Raw genomic sequence first — 15586 nt, forward strand, 5'->3', positions numbered from 1 at the left:
ATGCCATAAAGGATAACGCCAGTCAAGCAGCACCAGGTGTTATGTAAAATTCCAGGGTTTCAATGGGAACATGACATTCACTTACCCAGACACAAACAGCAAAAAGAGTACATACTGATGCACAAAGTCTTACAGGATGGCCCGAAGGCAGCAGGTCACACCTCCACTGCTAATCATCAACCCGTCTCTTCCACCATACCTCAGAACCCTGCAATACAAGGTCACCTTGTTGGAGATTACATAACACTGTTTGCACACAATTAGGGTTCACACTGAGTCAGCACCGCTTGTGCCAGCTTCGTCGTCGCCCGTGGCAAACGGAATAATTTTCAAAGGGTTGCAGCTACCTGCATAACCACTCCGAGGTAAATGAAACGGATTCACCTTAAATAAATAGTAAATAAAAAACACTCAGCTTAGACTTCGCAGACGGGGAACCACACAGTCCTGCTAATTTACTGAGCCACGAAATGTGCGGGTTTCTGCTTTCTTTGTACCACCATTCTGCAGGCACTAATAAAGAGTCTAAGAGGAGGGTATGCCGGTGAAATCTGCCCCGTTTGGTCTTCTCACCTGGGGCACCCTGGGGGGTCTGATAGAGGGTTCACAGAAGACCCTCAGCGGCACACAGGAGTCACGCATGTGAGATACGGGGTGTACGCTGTTACATAAACACAGAGGGCCTCTCCCGGTCTCTCGTGGTGTCTGCCCGGCTCGAGAAGACGGGAAACTGGAACATCATCATCGCCACATGTCCTTAAGAGGGAAAATGCGGTGTACGCACGCATACATGCATGCACACACACATGCACACACACACATACCTGTAACCCGATTCGCTGCGGCTGCAACCCTTCAGCCGCATTTACCACTGCCGTGCCACGGGCCTGGGTACACGCCACAAAGCATGCTGGGAGAACTCCAAATAGCACAAGGAAAAAGGTCCCTCATCTAGCAGGTGAGAGGTATGGGCATGTGCAGAGAATTAACACACAGAAGAGAGAGGGGCGACTCCTGAGGGACACAATGAGGGAATGAAGTTCTTTAAACCTTCGAAGAGTAGGTTGTATGGAATGTTCCAGAACTCCACTGCATTCAATTACAAGTGGTGGCGGTTACGTCAGCATTAGAAGGTTCAGTTAAGAACGTTCTAATCACACATATTTGTGATCTCTCAACTTAAAGGGTTCATTGGAGAGACGTCCCTTTCATTTCAATACTTTTTAATTACGCAATCAACTTCAGAAATGCCACATACACCCCGTACGGATCCTGTCACAAAACACAGGGTCATTGGATCACACATCCTGACTTGGGCAGACGCGTTGCGCACGGCGAGTGTGAACCCATTGCATAACGCTCACCCAGCAGGGCGCAGGTCAGCGCTGAGGGGTTAAAGCTCTGCCGTGGAAGAACAGGACTTTCTCCGCTTCCTCCCGAGGAGAGCTTCAGGAATGTTCTCTGGCATTGTTGTCCCCCCGAGCCTGGCTTCCTGTGTTTATGCGCCTCGGCGATAAGGTGCAGAGCGGTCGCTGCGCCCCTGCCCCGCCGGGACGGCCCGCAGAGACGCTTCCCCAAATGTTCTCTCATTAAGGGCAGCTGCGGCACGTCTCAGGCCTGGAACACAATGTCCCGTTCGGGGAGGACGGGACTAACTCACTGGAACTCCATTTATTTATTCTATTTTTTCGCATCGTCAAATTCCACGACCGTAAAATATGTCCTTATGTAATATCATGATATTTATGTTTAAACAAACACTTCTGGCAGTTTTGCAGCTATGGCGATGTGATAAATGACCAAGCTCCACTTGGGTGAAACGGTTGGGACCATCTCTCCCTCACCATTGGCCGGCTATACGTCCCAGAATCCTCCTTACCCATGGTGATATATCCCAGAACCATTCGCTAGACTTCACATGCTCCACTCATGATCGTAATAGTGCCTCTCACATACTGTTCCTTCATCGCTCACGCATGCCGTTCTACCAGAACACCATGTTACTTCAGAGCGAAGGACATGGGCTTCAAACTGCAGGGGGGGGGGTCTCAAAGGCACTTCCATTATAAGCGCGCATTAACCACACTCATTTAAGACCAAGTTCCCTTCATACAAAACGTGTTGTCGAAGTGTCTATCCCCTGTAGAACGAGGTGCGAGAATGTCACTGGACCACGAATGGCGGACTCCACCTGGACCGGACTGTGACGTGATCTGCCCTGTGGTGTCTCGCAAGATGGCTGTAGGGAGGCCGCAACTAAATGCCATGCCATTTTCCCTTTTGACGACGTGTGATAAAAGGACTGATTTAATGGTTTTGTTTTGACAGAAGACGCACAAAATCAAGAGCCTCCCACTAGACAAAGGCCGAAAGGCCGTAAGCTGAGCATTCCTCAGGTCTCAGAGCTAAGCGAGGGCAGGTCTGGCGTCCCCATGGTAAGAGAGCGGAGCGGGGCAGAGATTTTATGTGGCCTCCTTGCGCGGGCGGGGCAGGAAGGCTGCTGGGCAGGGCAAGGTGGCCACTGCATTGTTCCATTGTTCCAAAACCTTCAGGGATGAAAAAAAAATAAAAATCTGCAAACAAACATGTAACACAAAAAAACAAAAACACTGAAACAATGTAACGATGCTGTACTTTGTCTGAAAGTACAGTTGGTGGGGGGGTTTGATTGTATGTGGTGAAACAAGCACATTGTTTGAAACCGGATTGAATTTTCAGCATTTTTTCAGCAAGTTAAATCTAAACAGTATAGGTATGTAACAAGGCTGCACCAGAACTATTTTCAGTCACATAAATAAGCCCCACAAGGAAGAAATGACAAGCCTAAAAGACTTAAACTTGTTCAGCCTTAAAACTTTTCATTGGTGTTTTGACTAATAGTTTTTGAAACTATTTTAAGCATGCCTGGTGCATACTTTATTAAATGGCTGAAAGTGGTCACATCAAGCATGCTGTGAACAGATGCATCATCTAGATAAAAGCTCTAAAGTTTTAAAGGATGGTGCTCCAGTAAGGTTGAGTGACTGAACAGTGATGTCCGGCCTTTTTAGTAATGTGAACTTAAAAGGAACATTTTAGGGTAAAATTGATAACTTACAGGAAGGGAGTTTTTCACATTGATTCTCAGGGTGTTATCTTAATAGCGTACCAAAAATAAAAGTGAAAATTGAAACAGAACCCCAGGAAAGCCCAATTAACCACACATTCCACATAGAATGCATAAATGCAAGTCATGCGCAACAGGACACCCTTGCAATGCCTTTTAATACCCAGGGAGCCAATTTATTAAAAACGGAATGAAAAAAATAAAAATCAATGCATTTGGTGGGTGGGAGGGAGGGAGGGAGGAACAGACTTACTGTAAGAGGAGAGGAAACGGACTGCATGTGAGGTAATGCTAAACAGAGCGTCTCGTTTCCATGATAAATGAGCCCTTTCCTGTGGCGACGTCTGTAAGGCGCTAGATCTCAGATAACCAACACGGCAGAATACCACATGCTGTGGAAATGACCCAGCAGGCGAGACGGCGGCTACATGAGCCTGCCAATCACAGCCCAGCTGAGCCTGAGAGAGCACACGCACTACCGCCCTCCCACCAGCAGAGGGACACATTTCCCCAACAAGTGCCACACAGGTCACACTGTCAAACAAAAAAACAACTGCTTTCAAGTAACTTGGTCTTTTAATGGGAATACTATTGAGACTATGAGAGCCTATTTTTTACTATATTTAAGCCTCTTGTTGTGCCCAGTCAAGAGAGTACAGAACGAACGATAAATCACAAACTTACAACACATGCAGTGTCAGGGATCATCATTCCATTAGAGCAACAATACAGAGAAGGTAAGCAGCCACGTAAAACGTATAGCAGCCAGGAATGAGTTAAAGAATTCTTTGGCTTCAACTTGAAATGCGACAGCGGCATGAGACTCAAGTAGACCACTAAGACCAGGGCCCTGAATAAGCACAGGTATTAGGTCTTTACTGTGCCTGTGGTTCTCTTCTGCCCCCTTCATTTCCTGCTCTGCGGTGCCAGAAAGGAGACCGCAGGCCTCTGGAGCGCATTGACTCGTCCCTCAGGAGCGGGTGGGGCTGCAGCGAGCCGTGTGCTCCGAGCGTACCCTCTGGAGGGGGCACAGGAAACCACAGCAGGCTTATCTGCCGCAGACACGGCCGCTCCCTCCAGGAGAGTAATGAAAGGGAGCGTTTAAATAAGGCACTTCTATGTTTGGATCTGGGGGGGAAACGGCACCAGGGAGGTGTCTCAATACCAGCAGGACTGAATCCCAAACCTACAGCCAGGTAACTCAGCCATCACATAACCATCCACCAGTACGCCATAAGGCACATCACTGTTCTGGAGGGCTAAGGCCCGCAGGTTTTCCATCCTCCCTTTACCTGGGAGCCAGGTGTGACGACAGTCTGGCTAATGCTAATTGGTCAGTAAATTACCCGGGAGAAAAGAAAACCAGGGCTGGATTTGGATGCGAGGGCCAGATTTGATGATCCCCGCCAAAAAGCATGAGCTTTTAAGAAAGGCAATCTGCTCTGCTGGAGCCACACTCACCAATGAGCTACTTCATATGAAACTGACCCTCCTTCCCCTTGCTCCAGTCACAGCTCAGACCCAGCTCTCTGAATAGAGCTCACATCTGCCCTTTTCCCACCACAAGATCAATTCAGGTTTAATTAAATTGATAGCCGGAGCGGAGGCATTAATCCAGCCCGTTGCAGCAGAGGAGAAAAACCGTGTTCAGCATTTGTGGCCACGCAATTTAAGATGGCCGCATAAAAAAACAAATCATTAAACAGAGGACACATGCCACTTCTACACAGGACGCGCTCACGCAGTCAAACAATTGGAAACTATTTATCCTTAAAATCTCAATCTCAGAAGTGACAAAGGCCATACGATTAGCACGTCGTTCCAATAGCACGACGTACAATTAGCAGCACGATGTGCCGTTAGCACAATGTTCCATTAGCCCGAAGTGCCATTAGCGCGATGCAACTGCCGTCCCTAACCTTTCCACGGTCAAGGCTATATCTGAAATCAGAGAGCCCGACACTGAAAACATCACATGGGCGAAGCACAATGCTGACCCAACAACTTTGAGACGGTATCCTGCACCCATCAAGAGGCTTACAAGAAATGCAAAACACAGAGGACCAGCCGCCCAACACGCACCAATGGAGCCAAATCAGCTGATATGAGACTAAAGCAAACAGTAACAGACTCACTTCACCTTACTTAAACAGACACATGTGGAAGGACAAACAGCAATGGTGTCTTCCAGCAAAGTAATTAGCCAAATTGAGAAGAAGCTTCACAAACAATAGAGAGAGGCTGCAAATGCAGCCAACTGACAGTGACCTTGGATTGGCTGGCCACCACGTTAGCTTTTCACATGAACTCTTGAGATGGAGGTGACCTGGTGCTGGGTAGGGCTGCGCGATATGAGGAAAATATGCGATAAGCGATACCTGAATATTGAGATGAGGATATGACTTTGAAGTGTTTGCTTCAGGTACGCTGCTCACATAGATCCCAATCAATGAATAGCCTATGCAGAACATCAACTTGAATAAATACTATTCATCGCAGTTCAAGCAGTCTTTTTGCAAAGTTTTTCTTGCATGTTCATATCTCGATGACAATAAATATATGAAATATCTTGCAGCCTTAGTGCTGGGTGTGTCCATAATCCTGCCAGAAAGAAAATCACACCCCCCCTAAGGCATCTCCTTCTCAGTCCAAGTCACTTCGCCTCCACCGGAATTAGCATCTGAACAGCATCCTTCCTGAAGGTTAGCGGCCTGAGGACAACGTGATCTGCTCAAACGCCATGCTCCATAAAACAGACCCTGCCCCTTCATTTCTGCACCAGAGGACACCTGTACAGCCAGGCAGGCAGGCATACAGGAGGCACGAGGTCACTCAGTCCTCATAACTCTCCCCCTCCCCCTGATCCCTCCTTCCCCCCCGGACGACCCCATCCCCTGCGGGGGACTGCGGCCGCTGCTGCCTTCTGCTCATCCGGGACAGCCACGGTCCTGCTGCAGGTTTTGTCGATTGCAATATTTGGAAAACAGCCGGGAGGGAGAGGAAGAAGCAGGAGGAGGAGGAGTAGAAGAGAGAGAGGTAGAGATAGAATGAGAGAGAGCGAGAGAGCAGCACTCGAAGCCTCCCAAACTGCAAGTCAGACACCTCCTTGTGCGACAAAAGGCTGACTGTTCTCCATGTTAAAAAAAAAAGACAGGAGGGAGCAAAAATAGAAGCCGGGGCTCCGGTGGATTAATGCGATGCAGCTGTGAAGGCCGCAGTTTGGCGAGCATCAGCAAAAACATCACGCTGCAGCAAGTCCTTAAACAGAGTCTGAGCGTGCGTGTGCCATCCACAAAACTAACCTAAAACTGCACTGCAGAACATTACAATTCCCCAAATCCATCACACGGCCCTCTTACCTGTGTGGCGGAGCCAGAGTAAACACCAAGAAGCCGGTAGGTCCCGCACACTGCACTGCACGGGTCAACAACAACCCCAATCGGCAAACATAACGGCCTCATTCCCGGGCAGCTGACTTACCGACTGCAGAGGTGCGAGAGAGCGACTGAACACGAGCAGCAGTCTCTCAGGCACAGCGTGCAGCGCTTGTCCTAAATCAACCCTGCGACGGAGACACACGCACTGCCGCACACTCCGGCCTGACCTCCCGCCACTCTCCACCCCGCTGGACTACGCACGGCACACGGACAGACTGCTGCGCAGCATTCTCAAAAGGTTCCACGCAACTCTCCCATACAGATATCCACGTTAGAAAGCAGAGCTGCATACAAGCGGCCGACGTTGCCGCCTATCGAGAGGGCGTTCTCATGACAACAAGCAGAAATGCCGGAGCCTCGCGTCGGTCCGAACAGGAAGTAGAAGAGCGGTACCTATAGAAGAAGCAGTCACAACAGACCAGCACCCCCATGCAGGCGTTTGGGACTCGGCGCTGGGGGGAGAGGGGGGCGACTCTCCTGCCCTTCCTGGCGACTCTAGCAGAGGAGGGCAGGCGTTGGGGTGCAGACGATGTAGCGGAGCGTTGGCATGGCACCCTCCTGCGGCCCCGACGGAGACCGGACAGCTGTCCCTCTGCAGCAGGTGTGCCGGGCGTCCGGAAGGTTCTGCGCTGGATGCGGCGGTGCGCGGCGAACGACGCAGCCCTGGGCCGAACGCAGACAAAAAGCAGGAGCAGACCGGCGTAACCTTCAGAGCGCTGGAAGTCTGCATCTGCTCTGCCGTCCCTCACACTCCCAACTCTGCACTCTCTCTCTCCCCCCTCCCTCTCTCTCCTTCCCTCACTCTGTCCCTCTCTCTCTCCTCCCTGCCTCCCTCTCGCCCTCCCTCCCTGACTGGCTGAAAAGTGGGAAGATTATGTTGCCAAACAGTCTTGCATAAATAAACTGCTGATTGTAGGGCTGGGTTGCTGCTGGCTTTGGAAGCACTTTCGCCTGTCGAGGCAAGAACCTCGGCATCTACAGAAGAATGTCACTCTTCAAATTACCACCTGCGCAGAGACACATTCAGCTGCAGAGAAAGTGATGAGAAATGTCATTCACTGAAAGGATGCTATGCAGAGACGACCTGAACAAGCACATCCACTTTCAGCATAGCTGCAGCATCAGAAACAATACATGCAGAAATGACAGGCAGGGTTCCAATTATGAGGGAGCCAGGGGGACCGCGCTCCCCCGAAAGAGACCTGAGCCAACCCCAGCCCCGCCTCATACCCCTGGCCTCAGATTCCCAAGGCCTTTCCTTCATATAATGATGAGAAAGAACACTGCTTAAGATGTTTCCACGAATTAACCATGCGATGTGTATGCTATGATCCAAGTAAACCATGGTAAAAACATTTACAAATCATGGAAAATCTAATTCCATGTTGCATTTTTAAACATGTATTGAAAGTTCTAATACAGCTTCATGTGCAGCAGGTTAAATGTCTCAAACCACTAAAACTAATAAAGCTGCTTCAATATCCTGTATGACAAAGCCAAACGCATAAATCATAATGTGGTACTGTTAAACAGAAAAGAGTGCTCTCCCCTTGTTACTGAATATTCTTTTCTTTTTTTAGCCACAAGGCTTTTGCTGGATAGTTAAGCCCCTCCCTCCAGCACAATGACTGAATGACTCCTGGGCAACAGAGAGAGAGACAAACTACAGGAGAAGACACAATCAGCTCACAGCTGTCCAATCAGATCGCAGTGGTCACATGACACAAACCCACCACTACGCCCACACTGCCGGCTCCCACATGTGACCTTTACTGTGGGAAGCAGTCCAGGGGCACAGGGTCAGTACCCCTCTACTGACAAGGCACAACTGAAGTATACATACAGATACTTACCACACCTATACACACACAGACACACAGACACACACACACAACCATTTTTAGTATAAACAGAGCCAAGTTGCTTCAAGTCTTAACACTGCTGCATGGCTTAGAGAGAATATTTATCGATTTACACTGTACACAGTTACTCCCAGAATTAACACTGGATGATATTATCCCTGCGCCACCTGTTCAGTCTAAAGTGGAGAAAGTGGACAAACCTAAATTTAATACACCACACAGAAATAAAATGACAAAACCTTTTAACAGAGTACCTGCCTTTCAAGAGAGCCAGGCTTCGCATTCATTAAACTGCACAAGAACTGCACAAAATCCAGATGAAAATGGTTGCCTACGTTGATTGGTTGTGCTGATAACGGATAATGGCTCGCTGGGGAACAATGGTGGGACCAGAGAAGTCAGGAAGGAAATTGCTGTTGATACACGTGCCATTAACGACAGAAAGGCCACATTTTCAAAATAGCGAGAGAAACCTGACATTAAGAGGGACGTTAACTCAACCAACTGAATCAACGTCTGGCACTGTAGGGCTAAAACAAACAATATTTTGCTGACATCTGTAGATAACAGGAGCGGGGAGGGGTCATTGAGCTTAACACAGAAACTACTCCAATACTTTCAAAAGTGATGCTCTTGGCTGCACACATAACTGAAAGAACAGGCATTATGTACACAAGACCAGGCCCAGGTTGCTAAGTGATGAGAGGACTGGCGGGGGAATTGCGGTTCTTTCCAATAGTCTGTAGCTACATCTTTTGAAATGCGTTACCCTAAAACCCGTTCCCATCAGAGCAGGATCGGAAACATTGTTAATTGTATGTACACATTGAGCTATTGGTGCAGGATGTTTTAGCCTCGTGTGTTAAACAGTTAGACGTCTAGAAAACCACGGGGAGACCTTACCGATTCACTGTGTAGGAACCGTTCTTCTTTAACCTCATTTTCCCATACAAGATGCGGATGAAGTAATCCAGAATCACAAAGAACCCGGCAGCTTCTAATAATGTAGTCTTTTCCTGTCCAAAGTTTGCCTGAGGACAGCGTACGGGTTATATCAGAGTTTTGTGGTAGGGTTCAAACGAGGAACCGATGCGGTGGTAAAAGCGTGATTTTTTTTTTTTAATTCGGATTTTGAAGTTGTTTTCCACTGGCTTGTCAAATGGCAGGGCGTAATTTCCACGAGGCTACCTTTGTTCTTCCACAGCTGTTTCCTTATTTAGTTACTCCAAAGAATCCGTCAATTTAGGGTGGTATTTTTCTCAAATAAATAAAAAACTACTAGCAGGCAGTATTGGATTAATTTGGATTCCCTTCAAGACTGTTTTCATTCGTGGATTGCAACTCTTACGATCAAATTAATACACGCGCGTTAAAACTCACTACAAAAACGAAGATAACCTACAGCTTGGAAACCTCGGCTCTGTGCTGCGGTCTAAAATCCCCATCAAACTCAGCCTTCTTTGATGCATCCACCAAAGCCATCAAAAGCTACCTCTTCCGTTCCTTTCACGCTTGAGCAACTTGTAAATTGCACAAACACACCGTCTAATTAGGCGGCAGCTGTGTTTCCTGCAGCGACAGATAAACACAACACCATGATTAATAACAATTGCGTAGGAGTTGTAATCTACAGTGAACCGCCCAATCACAATTACTTGACGTAAACAAATGTTAGTAGGCTACTTGCATTTAGCCATTTCAAAATGGTACGCAGACAAAAAACGGAAACAATCAGTACAGTAAATGCTGGGGTCTCCCCATTCTTGCTAGTCTGTTTGGTTTCAATAATCATGGCAAGAACCGACCTCAAGTTTCACGGTCTTCTGTCCTTGATCATGGGTATTTTTCGTCATGGATACACTGGCAAACGAACAAACCGAAGCCCTAACCGCAGACCTGTCAAACCCTGACGAGAATTCTTCCCACTAATGATAGGACTGGGGACGTCCTCTAACTATCCTCAGCTGAATTTTATATTTAAACGATTAAAAAGAAACTAAAATCAATACATGCTCCAGGAATTATGGAGCGATTCCGGTGCCACAATGGCCAAACATTTATCTTCAAGTAACAATCAGAAAGCATGTTTATAATATGCTACATCCGTCCAAACATAAGGCGTTCGATAAGATATTTAGGTTGCCGCTGCTATATGTAACGGGACATTTCTCAAAGAAAGCAGGCTGCATATTACAATGAGCAGGTGTACACTCTACATTGCTGCAATGACATAAGTACATAGAATAATAAAAAATATATTGCCTGTACAGCTTTTCTTCCTGCATGCAGTATTGTTTGAAGAGCCTGATACGGGATGGAGGCCAGAGGTGAAATTAAGAGAGGATTAAACTACAGACCATACAATAAACCAAACCTGACAGTTCTACCTGTCCCAAATATGGGCTTTAGAGCAACATACAGGGTGTTACACCTGTCCCATTTACATCCCCCTTATTACAAAACCTCTGTGTGCAAATATGGGCACTGAGACACAGCCTCTTCGTGTTGGCCCCGGTGACACTCATCCGCACACGCTGGACGGTTAACTGTGCGAGAGCTCCCCATATTAGCATGGGCTAACTGTGTGAGAGCTCCTCATATTAGCATTGGCTAACTGTGTGAGAGCTCCTCATATTAGCATGGGCTAACTGTGTGAGAGCTCCTCATATTAGCATGGGCTAACTGTGTGAGAGCTCCTCATATTAGCATGGGCTAACTGTGTGAGAGCTCCTCATATTAGCATGGGCTAACTGTGTGAGAGCTCTCCATATTAGCATGGGCTAACTGTGCGAGAGCTCCCCATATTAGCATGGGCTAACTGTGTGAGAGCTCTCCATATTAGCATGGGCTAACTGTGCGAGAGCTCCCCATATTAGCATGGGCTAACTGTGTGAGAGCTCTCCATATTAGCATGGGCTAACTGTGTGAGAGCTCCTCATATTAGCATGGGCTAACTGTGTGAGAGCTCCTCATATTACCATGGGCTAACTGTGTGAGAGCTCCCCAGCACAATATTACCATAGCACCTACATCACTCAGGCTGATCGATTCCTGTCTGCCACAGTCTCCACGGTTACGCAACTTAACGACAGACGGAGCTCAGGGCCCTGTGGGCCTGTGTGATGGGGCTGGAGTAATTACCTGTTTATTTACTTTGTGGCCTCAGCACCAGAATGTTTCTGGTGAACTCAATTAACTTTTCTGGAACTCAATTAACAGTAGTGATATATCAGCATTATGTGTGTATGGACGAGGGTGGAGTGTGTATGGTGGAGGAGGGTAAAGTTTGCCTAGAGAAGGAGGGTGGAGTGTGTATGGAGGAGGAGGGTGGAGTGTGTATGGAGGAGGAGGGTGGAGTGTGTATGGAGGAGGGTGGAGTGTGTATAAAAGAGGGTGGAGTCTGTATGGAGTGTGTATGGAGGAGGGTGGAGTCTGTATGGAGGAGGAGGGTGGAGTGTGTTTGGAGTGTGTATGGCGGAGGAGGGTGGAGTGTGTATGGAGGAGGGTGGAGTGTGTATGGAGTGTGTATGGAGGAGGGTGGAGTGTGTTTGGAGTGTGTATGGCGGAGGAGGGTGGAGTGTGTATGGAGGAGGGTGGAGTGTGTATGCAGGAGGAGGTTGGAGTGTGTTTGGAGGAGGGTGGAGTCTTTATGGAGGAGGAGGGTGGAGTGTGGAGTGTGTATGCAGGAGGGTGGAGTGTGTATGCAGGAGGAGGGGGGAGTATGTATGGAGGAGGGTGGAGTGTGTATGCAGGAGGAGGGTGGAGTGTGTTTGGAGGAGGGTGGTGTGGAATGTGTTTGAAAGTGTGATGTGTTTGCGCATCTTCACTGTCCTCTCGCCGGGGAGACTGCTGACAGCTCATTACAGTGCTGTTTAACCTGAGTGCTCAGGTGCTCCATCACTGCCTCCCTGCTGCAGCCTCTGAATACAAACAAACTCCTGTGAGCCAAGCAGGCCGCAGCCTGAGCCGTCTCCAGGACAACCCCAGTCACACCAGTCTCATGACATCATAGAGACTTTTTAACCTTTTTGGTCATATCACTGGAGGTCTTTGCACAAGAGGGGGACCTGTAGCGTAGTGGCTAAGGTACATGACTGGGACCCGCAAGGTCGGTGGTTCGATCACTGGTGTAGCCACAATAAGATCCGCACAGCCGTTGGGCCCTTGAGCAAGGCCCTTAACCCTGCATTGTCTCCTGCTTAGTCTAATCAACTGTACGTCGCTCTGGATTAGAGCGTCTGCCAAATGCCACTAATTCCATGAATGTAATGTCATCAAATATTCCTCCCCACCTTGCCACTTCCAAAGAAATATGAAAACCCTATTCTGCACAGCACAATATATCTATGAATATTATTATGAATACGAGTCCAGATGCTCTTTTCATTGAGGGGACAGAAGAAGTTGCGTTCCAAAGAAGAACCAAATGTCAGTCAGTCCAGACGAATTCCTGCAGAATTCCATCACCGGTAGAACGTTCAATTAAAAACGTTCTAATCACATACGTATATTTTTTGTGATCTTACAGAAGCTGTGCTCTGGCGCGACCTACTGGACGAATTCAGTCATAGCACTGGGAAAGAAGCATACCTCCGGCCGTGCAGCTGACTGTGCTGCCATCTTGCTCCGGGGCTGATCAAAGGAGCTGAAAGGAGCTGCTGAATTGAACACACGAGTCCTTGTGACACTGAGAAGTGCTGCTGACGCCAGGCCCAGGAACCGCCGTTATGTAACGCTGTGATCTCATTTCACGGTCAGCAGCTTTCTCGTGTCTTTGCCAAAGACGCGGGCAGGACAGAACATTCCCGTGTCCTCTGCTGATGTCCCATACGCTCGATAAGGCACACAGAACATACGCACCACCAGCGACAGCACAAATAATTATATATACATACACAAGAAATAAAAACGTACGTGTAAAAAACCGAGGTAACTCAAAGACACAGAGTTGGTTTGCACAGGACCTGTCACCTGAACACAGAGTGGGGAACAGCTTTGTACTCGTGAACTGACTGGAAATTCCTGGGGGTCTGCTGCCCCCTTGTGGTTACAATGTAAGTCACAGCAAGGTCCCCGACCTGAACTTCAAAGCAGGGGCCACGGAAAGCAGGACCTGCTCTATCTGGGTTAAAATGCACATTCGCCACCACAGTTTGCACAGGTTTTTATAAAGACTCTTTCTGGATAATAATCAGTTGTTTGTTTCTTTATACAGCCGCATGCAGTTCTGCAGCTTAGCGACTGTGGAGCTGAAAGACTGCACAGAAGCTGCTTATTTCTGGATCGGCTTCCACACAAACACGTTTAGGGAGTTTGTTTCTTTAAAAAACGCAACACAAGTGACAGAAACAGGCGCGGGTGGTACAAGATGCAGCACGAAGTTGCCAGTCTAACTGCTGAGTGGCCGCCCCGCCCACTGCAATACACGGTCAATAACAGGACTCTCTGCAGCCGAGGCTAAAAACGGTAATGTCCTCGTGCTTTTTAAAAGCGGTTATTTTATTACATTATGATTTAGTAACTGTTCTGCTTGCTAATCCCGCTGGCGCTGGGATGCAGTTTTACAAACGCACAGAGACAGGCAGGCTGCTAGCACAGTATCTACCATCAGATTAGTGATGCATTAGGCTAAGTGCTCCAATGCAGCAGCTATGCTACAGCTGTCTGCACTTATATAATACAGAGATGGTGATGATGATAATGTGTGTGTGTGAGTGTGTGCATATGGTATCTGTGCATGTGAGCATATGGTGTGTGTGTGTATGGTGTGCATGTGTGCATATGGTGTGTGTGTGTGCGCGCATATGGTGTGTGTGTGTGTGTGTGTGTGTGTGTGTGTATGGTATGCATGTGTGCATATGGTGCGTGTGTATGTGTGTGTGTGTTATGGGGGCATATAGGCTGTTTACAGGCATAGGATAATGTTAATTATAACGGGTTCAGGTCTGAGGGTGATTCTGGGGGGAAGGGGGTACAGTGGCCTATATCAGAGAGCATCATGGGACATGGTCGTCTGCAGTAAGCGTGTTGGCCACTGAGTGAAGAGTAGAGGGCTGCCTACACCTCCAGAATGCAAACAGGCCTGACCTTTTACAAGCAGAAACACCCACCCCCCTCTCTCAGAGTCCCTACAAACGCCCAAAGAGATAAGAACACACCATAGTACACACAAGAGCCCACAATATAGTGCACACTACAGAACACACCATAGTACACACAAGAGCCCACAATATAGTGCACACTACAGAACACACCATAGTACACACAAGAGCCCACAATATAGTGTACACTAGAAAGCACACCAGAGTGCACACTAGAGAACACACCAGAGAACACACTGGACTGCACATGAAAGAACACACCAGAATGCCCACTAGAGCCAACAGCAAAGTGCACTTTTCAGTCCATATTATAGCACACAGTAAGTACACATTCCTCAGTGCTCCGGATTTACAACATGCAGCGTTTTCCCTGACAGCGCTGAATGTTGGAGATGTATGGGGTTTAATATGGAGTTTAACGGCCCTGTCTGTACTGACACTGCACTCATTGATCCAGCTCTGAAACAGCCTGTAAAGTGAGGGTCACTGTGCAGAGGCAGCCGCTAACAGGAGGATGACAGACGGCTGCCTTCCCTGGCCAGCTCTGCACCGGGGGACTGGGGGACTGGGGACTGGGGGGCTGGGGACTGGGGAACTGGGGGACAGGGGACTGGGGACTGGGGACTGGGGACTGGGGACAGGGGACTGGGGACAGGGGACTGGGGACAGGGGACTGGGGACAGGGGACAGGGGACAGGGGACTGGGGGCTGGGGGCTGGGGGCTGGGGGGGCTGGGAGACTGGGGGCCACGCCCCGGTGGACACCAGGCAGGGTACAACACCGGTTTCTGGATGAGGGCTGGATTCTGTAAAGATGTAGCCAGGGATGGTTATGTAGGCCTGGAGGATGAAGGTGTGCACAGCCACCCGTCTGCAGACCTGGCCAGAGTGAAACCAGCAGGCGCGCATGCTGTGGGCTAATAAGAACACAGGACTCAATTAGCCCTCTTCAGTCAGCCATTACTCTTTCATCCGCTCAGTCAGCGCGGCTTCAGAGGCAGGCTGCCGGCCCACTGCTAGTAAAGGCCTCTCATGCATTATTCAGCGCCAGTGATTTTTCAGTAAAGACGTCTGTCTGAGA

At 48.6% G+C, this 15586-nt stretch overlaps 1 protein-coding gene across 3 annotated transcripts in view; it reads right to left on the bottom strand.

Moving 5' to 3' along the window:
- Window positions 1-15586, bottom strand: part of LOC133130366 (MOB kinase activator 2-like) — a 45874-nt gene that overhangs the window by 19219 nt on the left and 11069 nt on the right. The window contains exon 2 of one of the 3 annotated variants that reach the window (XM_061244910.1): window positions 6937-7206. The exons of 1 other annotated variant lie outside the window; for it this stretch is intronic. In XM_061244910.1, coding sequence (XP_061100894.1) covers window positions 6937-7206 — 270 coding nt within the window. Of the gene's footprint in view, window positions 1-6936; window positions 7207-9308; window positions 10061-15586 lie in introns of those variants that run through there. One more of the 3 variants, XM_061244912.1, reaches the window with a different exon arrangement.

The sequence above is a fragment of the Conger conger genome, chromosome 6, assembly GCF_963514075.1.
Source record: "Conger conger chromosome 6, fConCon1.1, whole genome shotgun sequence".
Classification (NCBI taxonomy): Eukaryota; Metazoa; Chordata; class Actinopteri; order Anguilliformes; family Congridae; genus Conger; species Conger conger.